The following is a 16,318-nucleotide window of genomic DNA, read 5'->3' on the forward strand; positions in this document are numbered from 1 at the left end:
TTTTGGATGGCAGTACTTAATTAAGAATTCCAATGTGCCTCTGTTTTTATTCCTAGGACATTACATTTCTGTGGACACATCTTATGAGGGGGAGAAGGCGGTGCTTTTCAGTCCTGACCTATATTCTGAAGAGTGGAGCTGCATCAGACTGATTTATCAGATAGCAACTGCTTCAGCAACTTCACTGAATCCTGCCAGGCTCAACCTGTACCTGAGGAAAGAAGGAGAGAGCTTTGATAGTTTACTGTGGTCAGCCAAAGAGCCTTCAGATAGTTGGCTCATAGCTAGTTTAGATTTAACAAACAGCACAAAGAAGTACAAGGTAAGCACAGTTTTGGAAGATAGCACAGGCTTTATTGTGTACATACTGTAGTGTTTGCTTTTCAAACATTTCCACTCTTGGCCTTATTCTTCCTGTTCTTGTTCCACGGAGTGTGTGGTCTTCAGTATACTCTTCCTAGACAGAAAAGAAATGTACTCCGTCCTGCTGGGATGCTGAGAGCTTGTTCTGAGGCATCTGGGTTAAAACTAATGCGGGCTAACAGTGTGTGAGTCACTTATCGTATCCATAAAATCAGTGAGTAATGCTGTTTTGAGTCAGGCATTGAATACTCTTCCAAGCAAAGGCAGTGTGGGGCTCACTTGAAAGCACAGCTGACTGAGGCAGAGCAGCACTGATGCCTCATTTCTTGGCAGCTCAACACAGCTGCTGTTGTCTCCTGGCAGATATGTGACCTCCCAGGTGTTAGGTCTGCTGATGTGTTCTCTTGTTCCTGTCCTGTGCCATTCTGGAAGAAGTAAAGGTCAGAAGCTTAGAGGAGGGTATTTCTACATATTACACTCTGTCTCTCACAGTAACTGTCTATGTAGCCAAAGATGAGGAATATCTTTACATTCCTCTGTTTGCATTGAATGAATTGCATGCTATTTTGGCCTTGTCTCATTTTCTTTCAGTGTACTTTTTTTTCTTCAGAATGCCCTTCCAGAGAAGGGCATTAACTTTGTCTTTAATGCATTCTAACAAGCCTTTCAGCAAAAGTACCTCTGCTGACTGTAAGGGTGACAATGTCCCTACATGGGTTATTTCACCCATTTACCTGGTTTAAATGTTCAGGGTGAAAACAGGCATTCTGATGCTCTAAAATCTACAATCTGGTTTATATTGTGCAGATTGTACTGGAAGCTGAAATGGGACAAGATAAATCTGCCAGTATAGCAGTTTTTGAAATTAAAATAACTCCTGGATATTGTATTGGTGAGTACTACCTGCTCAGTTCCTGTTTTCTCTGAATAGAAGAAAATGTCTCGCTAGCTGTTTTGAAACTTGAATTAAAGTTTTCAATTTAGGAAAAAACCAATAGGTTTTATTTTGTTGAAAAGCTAACTGTCATATTCAGTATAGATATTTCATTGTTTTTAAGTTAAGACTTTGCGCACTAATACGTGTTTGTATTTACTCATCTCTCTATTAATATAAACATTTCACATACGATGGTTTGTCCTGTTCGTAAGCTGTTTGTTGTTTGAGCAAGACCAAATGTTTTTACAGAACTAGACTTCTGCAAACATTAGACATAACAGCTGTTACATTATTTCCATTGTCTGCCACTCCATGTTTCCTTACACAGGCATGCTGCAGGCTGTAGAATAAAAGATGTGGTGATATTCACACTGATTGTTATTTCCTCATGACATTTGTCAAAAACTGCCATGTTCAAAGATTTCAATGGCTGAGAGGCCAAAAGACCTTTCAGTTTCTGGGGAGCTCTGGTGGAGTCCAGCTGAACTCTTAACAATTCTTGGGATCTGCAAAGGAAATAAAGCAATCTTGTCACTGCTATGAAATACTATTTCTGCTTTACTTCCAGCCATCCCTGCTTTACAAATGGGAGTTCTACTCTGACTCTTCAGTAAATACTAGAAGGGGGAATATTTTAAATGTGTTTTATTTGGTTCTAAATTACAGCAGCTGTGTGTTACCAAATAATAAACAGAGAGATTGGACTGAACAAGGTGGAAGTGTGTATTTTACAGCAGTCATCAAGAATTGTCACCATTTGCTTCTGTTTATTATAAATTGTAAAGTGGTGATTTCATTTTTATAAGTGTAGGTGTTCTCTGCACTGCCATATACAAAACAGCCTATGCTTAGCAGTAGCATTTTGTCACATTTATTCAAGCTTCTGTAAAGAAAATAGGTGTATTGAGCTGGTGTTTGCAATTGCAGAGTGTGACTTTGAAGAAAATCATCTTTGTGGCTTTGTGAACCGCTGGAACCCCAATGTGAACTGGTTTGTTGGAGGAGGAAACATTCGCAATTCCCAGTCTATTCTTCCCAAAGACCACACACTTAACAGTGAATTGGGTAAGCAACAAATGTAAAACAGAAGTACAGATGAAAAGTGTCTCTTATACTGCAAATTACTGTGTATGTTTTTTCCTTTTTTTCTTGGAATTGAGTTGGGGAAGAGTGATTGACAAAGAGTGGATATCTTAATCTTTGATGTAGTGTTGTATGAAATCCTGCAGCAGATAAGACATGGGGAATCCAGCTTGCTACAGTGCGCTGTGCACCTCAAGCATTGTGGGGTTTTTGTTGGTACAAGGAATTATACCATGAAAAGTGGGGCTGATACTTTTTCCTTAACTCATGCCGCTGTGCCTTTGTATTTTATTTCACAATTGTATGAGTTGAGTACAGAGTATTAGTCCAGCACTGCATAACTCTGCTCAAATACTGGTAAAATTTTCATGGAATATGAACTCACCAAAACTTCAACTATGGTACATATGGATCTTCTACATATTAAAAAGTACTGTATGGAATTGCCAAAGCTGGCAGCTGGGAGAGATTTATTTTCCTGTAGCCACACTATTTCTTTTTCACACAAACTCTCACTGCTGACTGTTGAATGAGAAAATCTCTAGAATCTAAAATTCATGTAAAAGTCTTCTTTTTGTAAAAAGTGTGTTATGGGCATACATCAACCATTTGTCAGGGAAGTTTTGATTAAGATATGAAATGTGGTAACCCTGCAGAAGAAAATGAAGCATCTCAGGCTAATACCACTGAAGAGTCAGCAGTCCCCTGACGGTGGGCAGGCTGGAGGAAACCCACAACCAAGGCAGCCCTTTCCCCTTTTTTTATTTGAATGAAGTGAGAACTGAAATCTCCAGGGCTGGGAATAGTATTAAGTAATTGATAGGCTGCTGTGGTGCAGATAACAGAAAGGCAGAAACGTAATGGCACAGTTTGCTGTGTCCATACTGAAGCATCCTGTCAGTTTGGCTCTTTGTTTTCCTTAAATTTTCTACCTGTGAAAAACTGTTTTTAAATTTATCGACCAATATTGTTTGATGCTATGTTCCTAGGAGTGTAGAAAGGAAAAACTGTAGATGTACGGCATTTTTGTAAACATGCATGTGTCCTGCTTAAATCAAGATAGATTTCCCAAAATCACAGTGTGAGATTCTGTACACTGAGAATCTGTGCGCGCACCATATTGGCAGTTTTGGTAAGGGATTTTACTCATCTGTATATATAAATGTTTAGTGATCTCTCTCTTAAAGAATCTCTCTCACAAGTATTTTTTAAGGATTTTGCAAAGATAAAACATTTAGAAACCACATCTTATGTAGGCCAAGTAGCTTTATACAGATAGTGAAATGTGGAGGATTACAAGTTGTTTACGAATTCGTTACGTTAAGTGATCCACTGAGTAGAACAAATGAGTCTTGTTCATTTACTTAGTTTAGCTCGGTAGACGTTACTCTTGGATAAAGACTAAATACTATACCAAACGTTTGGGAGACATAGAATTTACTCAAACAGCTTTGGGTTGTACAGAGGAAGAAATGAGAAAAAAAATGTTTTAACTACTTATATTTCCTCAGAACTAACCATTGTTGCCCTAGCGATACCGATACATACCTAGTCCCTGCCCACCTCTTTATACTTCTTTTAATTGGTGTCTTTTCAAATGTGTCCTTATGCTAAGGTTTTTTTTATACTTTTAGGTCACTACATGTATGTAGACTCTGTTTACGTCAAACATTTTCAGGAGGTGGCTCAGCTAATCTCACCAAAGACTACGGCTCCAATGTCTGGCTGCTTATCTTTTTATTACCAACTTAAGCAGGAGAGCAGCATTGTTTTTACTCTTTACTTGAGAGATACGAGTGGCTTTTATGAAGAGATCTGGAAAACAGACAGTGCCTCAACTGCAGATTGGGCATTAGCTGAAGTTGACTTTAGTGCATCATACCCAATGGAGGTAAAACGATCATTCCTGTAAATCAGTTCTGTATAATAGTCCCATATTTCTGCCCATTGATGATCTGTTTTTGAAGATACTGAGTATGATAACATTATGCATGTCTTCTACTACAGAAGAAAAACTTAACAAAAATATTCTAGTTGTTTTTTCTGACTTAGACAATCCTGCATTTCAATCTTTCTTTGCTTTCATGAGACAGAGTCCAAAATTGGGTCCTAATAGTACAGTAGCTCTTAGATGTGAGAGCTAGCTCTCTGTGGAAACTTTTCATTAATGGCAAGAGTATCAGAAAAAAGTAGAATGGTGTTCCCTCGTGTTTACTGAAAAATAAGTACATTCAAAGATTGGAAAAAACAGTGTATTACATATGCATATTACATGTACTTACACATATAAAAATATATTACACTTTTTATACATATCTGTAGATTTTTATGTATATATAGTAGTAATATATAACGTATAGATAGATGATACGAGGATTACAAATAAATCAGCTTTAATTCTACTCACTTTAACTACCGAAGTTGTTCATTAATTCAGTGTAAACCTACAGATTTTCAGAAAGTATTAGGAATAAAGTTTATTTTCATTGTTACATACCTTCATTCTCAGTAATGTCAGTAACCAAATTATCCATTGAAGCTGACATATTTCAAATGGTATGGGAAAGGAGATGTGATCTGATTGCAAAGTACACTTCAACACAGAACAATAGGAACAGGAGATATAACATTTGCTAATGGAATGGGCATCATTTCAAACACCATATCTGAGGCTAAGAACAAATGTGTAGAACTAATTGGCAGAAATGTTTTAAAGGATCAAAAACGTGGAGTGGTGAAGCAATGAAGTAAAGAGAGCTATTAGATTAAAAAAATCATTCTGCAAGGAACTGAAGTTGTATACAAGTTGGAAAAAAAAAACATAGGCTCTGTCAGGCAGAAATGAATGTGTAGGAATGTCATTTTATCTCAGTAAAATGAGTTACAAAGCCTTTAGCAACACATCAGAATTTGAAAATGTGTTTTAACTGTCTGGGTTTCCAGTCAAGGTGAAATATTGGAAGTGCACAAACACTTCCAATTTATGAACTTGGAAAGCAAAAATGTCAAATTTGTCTTTTGCATCTGTGTGCACTGTGAAGAATGTGAGGGGAATTCCCACACTGCAGCCTTTCTTTACAAGGGAAAAATTAGTCAAACTGTCTTAACATGTCAGTGGGTGTGTAAGTAAAAAAAAAAAAAAAACAGTTGAAGCTTTAATGATCACTTAGACCTTGGAGTTTCTGTGGCTAGTTTTGTGAAAATATTATCTGTTCTTAACAGCATTCATAAAACCACCTTGAATGCTGGAAACTGTCTATACAGGAAAAAGCAGCAAACCATAGGATGGATAAGTGGACAGAGTGTCTATCCCTGTGTTCAGTAGAGTGCACAACTCCAGTCCTTTCAGTTAAAAATGAGTATTGTTGGAACTATGAGAGGGTGATGGGGATAATCAAGTTACATGAACAAAATAACAATTCCTGGCTTCAACCTGCAAAAAAAATGACTGAAGTAGAATGTGGTAGAGGTTTATAAAAATCATAAACAACACAGAACAGCTCAACTGTTCACTGTTTCTCATAATTTGTGTTGATGTTCCAGATTCTTAATTATAAGATAACAGTTTTAAAATAAACAAAAGGGAGGACTTTTTCATAAATAACCATAACTAAACTGTAGAACTCAGTTCCCCAGCATACTGGGGATACCATTGTTTTGACCAGTTCAAAAGCTGATTAGACAAATTCAAGGCAAAAACAATCCATTAAGAATGCAGTGTGAGGGAATAACCGAAAACTTGTCAGCATTTGCAGTTCTTTCTGTAGGTGGCCTCTGCTGAAAAACAAGTACTGGGCAAACTGGGCCTCTATTCTGCTTCAGAAATTTTTATGTAATCCAACATAGTCATTACTTTAGAGATAATTTCATAGAAATAAGATTAAACCTTGCTTATATTTTTTTCAGTAGCTTCACAAGGATAGTTCTGTTTTTTTTCATCTGTCTAGAGGAAATCTTTCTGGTTTCTTACACAGCTCTCCTAGTTTTGTTCCCATTTGTAGGCAACGCATCACAGACAGTGCTACCTCACTCTGGAAGCATTTGTCCTTATATCCTTGTTTTGTCCCTGGGGCTGTCTTGTGATTCAGGCCTTTTCTCAAAGTTTTCCTGTAAGTCGGTGCTTTGATACTTAAGTTAAATTTTAACACACTTCCTCAAGAGTTATGCACTGTCCTTCACTTACTCGAGGAAGTGATGTCCCCTGGGATTGGCAGAATATCCACAGTGTTTGATTTTGTGGTAAACAAAACAAGTGATAGCTTTTCTGGTTCTTAACTGATTTTGTAAAAGGAAAACTTCTAGCTGATTCCAAGACATGGGTTTCAGTGTCTGAGGATGTTTAGAGAAAAGTTAATACAGTAACAACAATTCATGCAGAGTAATCCATGCAGTTAGTTTGGTTTTAGCTCTTGATTAAGGTAGATACAGTAATCACTAGGCAGCTTTGGGATCACAGTCAATAAAAGATGAATACCGGCTTGCTATGGTATCATTAGATTAGCCTTACTACATGTTTAAAATCGATGTTTCATAAAGCAGCAGAAGAGTTCTGTTCTCCTTTGATTTTCCCTTGACTTTGAATGGGCACTCTGAAGATCTGGTGCATGGGCCAGAATTGAATTTATATCATAAATAAGTGATGTAATTCAGTTTGTCCCCAAACCTGCAGTGCTTCTGAGGTCCTGTAGAGTCTGTGTGGGAAATCTGGTCAGAATTCTGTAAAATGAAGGTGTGTACCAAAAGTATTGTTGTGTAGATACTATATGAATAACAAATGATTATTATTTTCAGGTAGTATTTGAAGTTGCTTTCAATAGTGCCAAGGGAGGTTACGTTGCCCTTGATGACATTTCTTTCTCTCCGGTTTACTGCAGCAATCAGACAGGTATGAATTCTTATTGCTATCTACCATCCTTCTTTTCTCCTTTGCTTTGCTTCCTTGTACTGCCTGTGTCAGTACTTGCAGTATTTGGTAGTGATGTGCAGATGCTGCCTTCTTATCTGGCCAATGCCTGCTGGGCTTCTCTTCCCCTACTGACCAGACAGCACTGTAAGACAGATAAAGACAATGCTATTCAGTTGATGAACTAATCTGGAAACCAGTTCTTAGTGCTTCCTCTCCAGTGACATTGCCTCCGGGTTCTGCAACCCGTGTGTTGGACTGAATGCTGGGGGATGTCCTGGGGATTCCCCAGCTGTTACAGGATAAAGAGGCAAATGTCCTAGACTTTTCACTTCTGCTGATGCAGAGAATACCTTCCTCCATCCACATGTCCTGAGGTGTTCTTCAAAACCAAAGCAGGAGCTACGTCTTCCTGTCTGTGCTGTTCCAAGAGGTGTTATTTCCCACAAGGAGTGTCACATCTGTCAGTATTTTATTAGATTTTCACAGAAGCAGAAGTCAGCTAACTCCTCACGACCTCTGCTGTGTGGGCATATTGGGACTGAGGACTTGGTCATTTGTGAGTGCAGCCTCTTAACTCACTCTGTTCTTGTTTTTTACTGCTACTGCCAGGCAATTGTCAGAAGTAGCTTACTGGTTTTCCACCAAGCCCATCCATTCTTCTTAGTCACAAGCTTGAACTTTTGGCTAGTGTTTTGAAGTGATTGAGGAAAAAGAGATTTTTGTGGTTTTTTTCTCACTTGGAGTCTTTACCTGCACTGTTCAAATATCAATAGGAGGAATATTATGATATATTATTAAGTTACGTATTATTGTATGTTATAATACATATTATAAAACCTCCACTCTTGGTGTAGTAAGTCTAGCTGTTTCATTATCTCCTCAATGCCTCTTCTATTTTTGTTTTGTTTTGCAACAAAAATCCCGACTTAGATTTGCAGTATGTTATGGATTGGAGCTGTGTGCTCATCATCAATGTGTTTTCCATTTTAAAGATAGCTAATGTGCAGTGAGCCATGGAATACTGCATAGTATTTTCTGCTCAACCCTGATTTAGTTGTGGTATAATAGCTCAAATGTAAATCCACTGTAACTAGTGAAATTGATGGGCTCAGATAAGAGCTTTGCTTACTGACTCTGATTTGTAGGTGTTTTTAGTTTGTGGGTTGTTTTTTGTTTTTCCTATTTGAGAAATAAACATCAATCATTTGTGTGAGGGCTTGTTGAAATACATTTAGGTGCTGGTTAATCATTCAAACTTACTTCCTGTTTCAAATTACTTTAAGTAGAGATGTTAAAAAGCAAGAAATCTTCATTCTCCTTATACTAAACCACAGAGCTGTATATTACAGCATTAAATTTTTTCTTTAACTTTCCAAAAGTTTTGATCAGTGAAGGTCTCTATGATAGTCTGAGGGAGGGAAAGATACTAGTGTAGTATACTTGCTCAACAAGGGTTGAATCTAAAGACAAGTGCTCATGCTTCGTGAGCCAGGTAGTGCTCCCACTGTGCACTTCCTCTGGTGAGGAGTGCAGGGGCAGGGCTGCCACCAATTTCTCTGTAGGCAGAGAAAGATGCCTAGGGGGCGCATAGTTCTGGCTTATCTGGGAATGAAGAACTGCAGGCATCTCATAATTTTGCTTGTCCTGAAGCTGGTTGCCTGTGTCTCTGCCACTGCCTGAGAGTCCTGCTTAGCCTCCATGCAGAGAGGCCATGGATGCTGCTATAGAGTGGTGCTCACAGGGTCCAGACTGCTGACCTGGCCAAAAGTTGGTTGCTTTGGATTTGTCCCGTCCTTTACTCAGAACCTGCAGCAATCAACTGAAGAGGCATTAAGGAGGTAGAGAATTTTTACTTAAAAGTACCATTTTACTGCAGGTCAACAGAGAGCTGTCCTCAGGTCTCTTACAAAACAGAAGCTCAGCATTCTTTGCTGTACAGCTAAAACGAGTGAGATCAATAGCCATGAGCTGGTACACAACCTGAAAGCTATTTGATTTACATACTCTAAGCATGTATATGCATGCACATTTTGTATTACTACAAAGTGGTTTTGAGAGAAGTCCTGTTCAAGAAAATACTGAATGTTTGTCTTGGAAACTTATCCCCTTGCGAACCAAAATGGAAATCTGACAACTATGCACATGCATGTGCACGCTCACAATCATTTTGTCCAATTATCTTTTGAATAAGGGAGCAGGATGAAAACAGATGTTTGAATTTCTTTGTGCATTACATCTTGAAGGAGAAATCTTTTTATGTCTGTAATGTATTTATATTTTATAGGGACTGTCAGGGAGGTGTTTCTTTTTTTCCCTCTAGCAAAAATATAAGTAAATAGCATCCACTTGCGGTAGAAATTTGATAGCTTGATGTCAGTGTGACTTTTCATCATATGCATGTAACACCTTTATGTATTGTTGTCTTCTGTAATGCAGAGAAAGATGAAACAGACTATACTTCGGCATATTTGTGCTTCGAATACCTATGCTCGTTGTACTGTGCTCTTCTTAAGAGAACATATGCATTTGTCTTCTAGGAATTATCTTCAATCCTGCTGATGCAGGCTGCAATTTTGAGGAAGACCTGTGTAATTTTTACCAGGATCACAAGGATGTCCCAGGATGGAGCAGAGTGAAAGTGAAGCGCAATGTGTATAGAGCCGGAGATCACACTACTGGGTTTGGTAAGTCAGAACTCCTTTTCACTAGTAGAGTCAAACTGGATATGAAAGTTAATGTGTTGTTTAAATTTCCAACTCACAATAATGTCATTGGCACACTGGTTAGCTTGCCTTGCTGTGATTACTTGCCATGAAAAATCAGTGCATGCCACTGCACTCTAACTGGGACTCTGGCTGTGCCTGACCCTGCGTGCAAAGTGGGAATGTCAGTGGTCAAAAGGTCATGCAGGCCATAAATCAGAGTAACATCACTGAGCTGCACTGATCTGCAATCACTATGACTCCACAAAAACATGCAGGCAAGTATGATAGTAGCTTAATGCATTGATTTTAATGTAGAGGAGAGCTGGGCTCTTAGCTCTACCAGGCACAGGACAGTTGGCATCTTTAAGGGAAAAATGTGAAACTTTATGCAGTAAAACTGCACAGTGAGGAGCTGGCCAGTAAGTTCTGAAAATGTCTTCTGCACTTGATGGAGTGCTTTTCATACATCCCCTTATATAGAGTGTTTGTGGTTATTAATGTGCAGGATGAAGCCTTACCTGTTTCGTAACATGCACTGTGTACCATCCTTTATTCTTTGGTCTCAGAGCAGAACCTTTGAAATAATTGGGCTTCCAGCAAGAGAATATTTCCATGTATATTTGAAGAGTGCTTTTTTCTAGTAACTTACTCGTGTACCAGATTAGTTTGAAATAGCAATTATGTTTTCAGAAAAAAAATCTTACTTCCTTTCAATGTCTGTTTCCTGCCAGTAGAAACTTTCTACAACTAGTCTGTTGCAATAACTGAAACTACTTTAATAGCAAATAATCTGTGCTAATTTTTTATTAGAAATACTCATTAGTTGCACTGTCTTGTAGGTTATTACTTGCTGGCAAACACAAAGTTCACATCACAGCCTGGGTACATTGGACGTCTGTATGGCCCAACCCTGCCAGGAAACTTGCAGTTTTGTCTGCGTTTTTATTACGCTTTGTATGGCTTTTTCAAAATGAGTGGCACCCTTGCTGTTTATATCTTTGAGGAGAATCACGTGGTTCAAGAGAAAATCTGGTCTGTCTTGGACTCTCCAAAGGGTGTTTGGACTCAAGCTGAAATCTCCTTCAAAAAACCTATGCCATGCAAGGTAAGAGCCAGCTCTTCATATCTGCAGTGTTGTAGATGGAGGTTTTCCTTGCCTTTTCCTTTCAGGGAACTCTCTTATCCGAGGAGTAAACCTGAGTGAGCCACGCCTGCAGCATGAAATAAAGTTCCCTAGACTGTATGGTGGAGGAGTGTTCTTTGTAGATTCACTTCCATTAGCCCCAGTAAAGGGACTCTGCAGCAGGAGCACGGCACTGCCTTGGTGTCCTGAAGGGCAGTCATAGTATTCATGGACACTTCAATGAGGAACTGGGATGACAGCTGATTGTATCTTGGTTTCTAAGTGTGCTTTATGTTCATGCATTTTTGTTTACTTGTTTCCTATGTTATTCCAACTGCCCTACTGAATTACAGACTGTAATTAAAAAATCCAGTGCTAGTCAAAGTTCTGGTCAGATTGGGAAGCTGATCCTACTTTCATAAATGAGCTGCTGCATAAAAATATGAAAACAGAAATCAGTGTAAATTAGAGCAGTAGACATTAAGTATTTGTAATATCTGGTTGGAGAGGCCATTTTGTTATCTTAGCCAGCAATAATTAGTAATCGGTTAGTAATCATAAAATATTTTATATCACCTCCTGAAAAAGTGCTCAAGCTGCTAATATTCTTCATCGCCACACTTGTTTCAAGGATTCACTTTTCTCTGGTGCCTTACACAAATTTGTGTAAAAGCTATTTCTGCCGTTATCCTGATTTCTGTAATGTTTTTCTCTATCTTTGAGTCGTCTGAGGAGAACCAGATGGATCACTACCTGAGATCACAATGATAAACCCAACTTTTTTTCCAGAATGTGATAATAATAATATGCCACATATGAATGAAAGTTTTTGCTAGCAACTCTTCAAACAAAAGCATTTCAGAATTATAAATATCTTAAGCATTTCCCTCACTATGATTTTTGACATGACAAAAGTTATTTAGTGTAACTTTTTTTGAAAAAAAAAAAAAAAAAGTTCTGCCTGAAAATAAATGCACTGTAAAAAGAAAGTTGCAGAGAAAAGTTGCCTCAGTGTGTTAGAAAGGAAATTTACACTGAAAATTTAAATCATAATTTTTGGGTAGTTTTCTTTAGCTGTCTGTTAAGTTAAAAATAGATGATTTTTTTTTAATTTGTATTTTTTTACACATAAAACTTAACAGAATTTCTAACGCCCTTTCAACTTGTACAGAAAGTAACAATTTCAGAGTGATGTTACTGCCCAAAAACTTAGTGATAGAAAAGTTTTATATAGTGTCATCCCAAAATATTTGCAGAAGAGTATGTTTCTCTCTCAGCCTCTTTTTTTCTTAAAAACAAAAAGTAAAAACATGAGAAGATACTGGTTAAAAAGGCAAGTTTATAACACACTTTTGCTTTCTACTGTTTCTATATATTTTTAAATTGCTTCTAAAAAGCTTCAGTAGCTTGAACAGCATAACACAATGTATGAGTAGTGATGACAGCTGAACATGACTGTTAACACGTGGTTTATAGCCTTGGAGGTGGCAGGTTTTTTTAGCGTATGACATTTACAGGGAAAATCTTTTCCAGTGTGGATTTATGAAGAACTGTTTTTATGTTTTCCTAGAAATTAAAGTATCTAAAATACTTGTGAAGAAGCTTGCCTGGGGTGGAAAGCTTTTAAACCTTTCTTCAAATTGCAGCTTTAATGTCTGTAGCTACTAGTCTGCCTGTAGGCAGTAATAGATGGGGTGAGCAGTACAGTAGAGAAGAGTGAAGTCACAAGATTATCCACTCTGCTTCTGAGACCAAAGGTTTGCAGAAGAGAAGAAACACCATGCTCTGCAGCAGCAGAGTACTTTGGCCTCTGGCAATTCTCTAAAACCTGCAGCAGGTTTTTCAGGTCTTGTGATGAGAAAGCCTTCTTTACCACAGAAACAAGCTGCAAAATGTTTCTGTTAAGGTTTCATTTTTCAGATATTACAAAAAGTGAGATTTATAGGGCTTTGAGAACTCTTGTTTTCATAATTCGGATACCTCTTAGCAAAATAACTCGTATTTCGGGGGATGGAGCCTTAACCTAGTCTGAAGCCTGTTATCTTGCTGGGGAAGATCATGGAACAGATCCTCCTGGAAGCTATGCTAAGCATATGAAAGAGGGAATTAATATGGGACCATCAGCATGACTTCACCAAGGGCAAGTGCTGCCTGATCAACCCTGTGGCTTTTTATGACAGTGTAACTGTATCAGTGAACAAGAGAAGAGCCACTGATGTCATCCATTCAGACTTCAGTAAGGCCTTTGACACAGTCCTCCATAACATTCTTCTCTCCAAATTGGAAAGATATGAAGATATGGATTTGATGGGTGGATTGTTTGATGGACAAGGAACAGGTTGCATAATTGTACCAGAGGGTAATGGTCAATGGCTCAATGTCTGGATGGAGATCAGTGACAAGCGGTGTCCCTCAGGGGTCAGTACTGGGACTAATGCATTTTAATATCCTCATCAATGACATTGACAGTGGAATTGAGTGCATCCTCATCAAGTTTGCAGATGACACCAAGCTGTGTGGTATGGTCAACATGCCTGAAGAATAGGATGCCATTCAGACAGACCTAGACAGGATCAAGGATTGGGCTTAGGTGAACCTCATGAGATTCAGCAAAGCCAAATGCAAGGTCTTGCACCTGGGTTGTGGCAACATCCACTATCCATACAAGATGGGGAGCAAAAGAATAAAAGCACAGCCTTGCTGAAAAGAACTTGGGGAAACTGGATGGCAAGCTGGAGATGAGTGAGCAATGTGCCCTCACAGCCCAGAAAGCCAACCTAATGCTTATATAATGAGGACCTAATGAAATAGCTGACAGGGGATAGCCGCTTGCCATCCTCATTGTAGGCCTGTGGTGGAGGTATATGAGAGCACATTTTGCCTGGCTGCAAAGAGTAGTGTGAACCAGCAACTCAGGGATTACACTTCTGGCTCTGGAGAGAGTAATGGTGCACAAGACCTGCATCTGCTCAGTGAACTTGACGTCTCTTGTCCTGTCTCCTCCAGCCTTCACTCATGTCTCTTGGTATCTCACAGATACATCTTTGCGTTTTTAGTCCTGCCTGGTAGGCAGCAACCCCCACTCGCATTCTCCATCTTGTCTGGCCCGTCAGCCTGTTTCATTTCTTAGCCTCAAATCCTGTCCATGACCCAGTCTGTTTGCCCTGCCTGTCCAAGTTCTTATAAATTTTAGGTTTTTTTTTTTTTAAGTAATGAATTGAAAGAAAACAGAATTCTGACACAGAGACCAAACCCTTACACTTTTCATCCTCCTGCTCCAATGTCTAGTAATGCCCAAGCCAAAGAATTTTTGAAATAGGGGCAAAATAATGTCTTTTTTTCCTAGCCTTATTCTTGGAAATGATGGAACTGTTTTGGCTTAAATCTTCCAAAACAAGCCTGAAGCAAGCACCCAGAATGGAAAATCTGAGCTGAAATCACTGCATCTTGGGATTGTTAGTAACAAGGGAAAATCTTTCAATGGGGTGAGGTAGGATTAAAATAAGATGGAACTACCACCTTTTCTCTGGGAGATGTAGTGGTTGATGTGACTATCGCATTGTTTTCTGAGGTGCATCAAGTCTGGACTTAAGAAGGTGCAGTCATGCACGGTAGTTTAGCTGGTCAAGTGCCTAGTTACGGGGCGCAACTTGTAGATTGGCTCAGTGACTGTGGAAAGAGTAAACAGTCTCCTGGCTGCTCCTTAATGGCTAGTGAGGTCAGCGAGGTAGCGGTTGTGTTGCTTTGGCCAGAGAGTCCTAATGGTCGTAAAGCCAGAAAGTACTCGAACATGTATGTCCTTCATCCTTCATCTTCCTTCTCAATATATTACACACCCAAGGCTTTGAAAACAAAGCTTTAAAATCCATCTGATATGCTTTAATGGTTGTTGTGTTTCTTTTTTTTTTGCATCAGGCCAATAAAATGGCTCAGATTTTCATCTTTTGGTTTGTATAATGTTTTTTTACAAGTTCTTTTGGAATTAGCTAACTGCAGTCTGGCACAGAGTGTTGGCTTGAGTTCTGTGAGCAGGAAGCTTGAAGCTGGCCAACAGACTTTTGTATTACACTTTCAGAATACCACGTTGAAAAAGTTTGTTGGGTATGATCCAACTGAGCAAGTCATAAATGTTTATACATACATTATATATATGCATACATGTATATGAACATACTGCAAATACAAATGTTATATAAAACTAGCAAGAAAGCAAGACATTTAAAGTTCTGAGCCGTTTGTATTTGAAATAGTCTATGTTTGAGTTAGTTTGCATACCCATGATCCTATACATAAAAAGTGTTTTTGTGCTCTATAGTACCTAGAAAATAAATGTGAGATAGATCTTCCTAACAGTTGTTAAAATAAATGAAACTTGTCATGCCTTATCATATAAATATCTTTAAGGCAGCATGAAAATCTGATTCTGAAATATGTAGATTCTTTTGATCAGATTAAATGAACTGAAACTGATCTTCCAGACTAATACATGGCAGGAAAAGGTCAGTGCTAACTGAAAAACAAATTCACATGTGCCATGCACAACATGGAGATATTTGCATGCACCGTGGAAAGTGAATTTGCATTTTAATATTTTGTGTGTGTGTTTGTGTGTTCATACGCAGCCATAGAAAGATCTTCCTTTTAAGCAACTAAGAACAAAGTCTAAATGTCTATATTAAAATGAAGTTTTGAGTGCAGGTTTATCTACTCACATGAGTTCTGTTTGTTTCTGCTAGATTTGATTCACCTTTCTGGTACCCTGGCTTTGTAAAGCAAATATCTCATGTTGTTTATTCATTCATGCAAGTTTTTGTAGTGTTAACTCATTGCTGTAGAGTTTCGAAGAGTTAAAAAATGAATAATGAATCCTTAAGAAGATAGTTGGCATCGTAATAGTCTACTTGATTTGCCCGAAGCTTGTTGTGGCAGTGTTTCTTGGGCTTTTCTTCTTTCAGTCTACTTTTCTTCTCTGATTGTTTTTTTCTCATTCTCTTTCCTTGAGTTCATCTGTTTGTTTTTACCCATCCTCCGTAACCAATTTTAGTTGCAGCTGTGAGAAAGTGAATCATATGAATTTGTGTTGCACTTCAATATTTATTTGTTTTAAAACAAGTGGAAGGAAGGACTTCTAGGGAATCTCTAGACATTGAAATTGTTTGCCACAGGATACTGTGGAGGCCAAGAACACATTTTAAAAGAAA

General features: G+C 38.4%; 1 protein-coding gene across 3 annotated transcripts in view; it reads left to right on the forward strand.

The window, feature by feature from the left end:
- MAMDC2 (MAM domain containing 2) overlaps positions 1 to 16,318 on the forward strand; it is a 61,157-nt gene that overhangs the window by 31,523 nt on the left and 13,316 nt on the right. For all 3 annotated transcript variants that reach the window (XM_021380982.1, XM_021380983.1, XM_021380981.1), the window contains exons 3-9: positions 57 to 322; positions 1,171 to 1,255; positions 2,228 to 2,365; positions 4,018 to 4,274; positions 7,175 to 7,268; positions 9,827 to 9,973; positions 10,834 to 11,099. In XM_021380982.1, coding sequence (XP_021236657.1) covers positions 57 to 322; positions 1,171 to 1,255; positions 2,228 to 2,365; positions 4,018 to 4,274; positions 7,175 to 7,268; positions 9,827 to 9,973; positions 10,834 to 11,099 — 1,253 coding nt within the window. The remainder of the gene's footprint in view (positions 1 to 56; positions 323 to 1,170; positions 1,256 to 2,227; positions 2,366 to 4,017; positions 4,275 to 7,174; positions 7,269 to 9,826; positions 9,974 to 10,833; positions 11,100 to 16,318) is intronic.

The sequence above is a fragment of the Numida meleagris genome, chromosome Z, assembly GCF_002078875.1.
Source record: "Numida meleagris isolate 19003 breed g44 Domestic line chromosome Z, NumMel1.0, whole genome shotgun sequence".
NCBI classification, from domain to species: Eukaryota; Metazoa; Chordata; class Aves; order Galliformes; family Numididae; genus Numida; species Numida meleagris.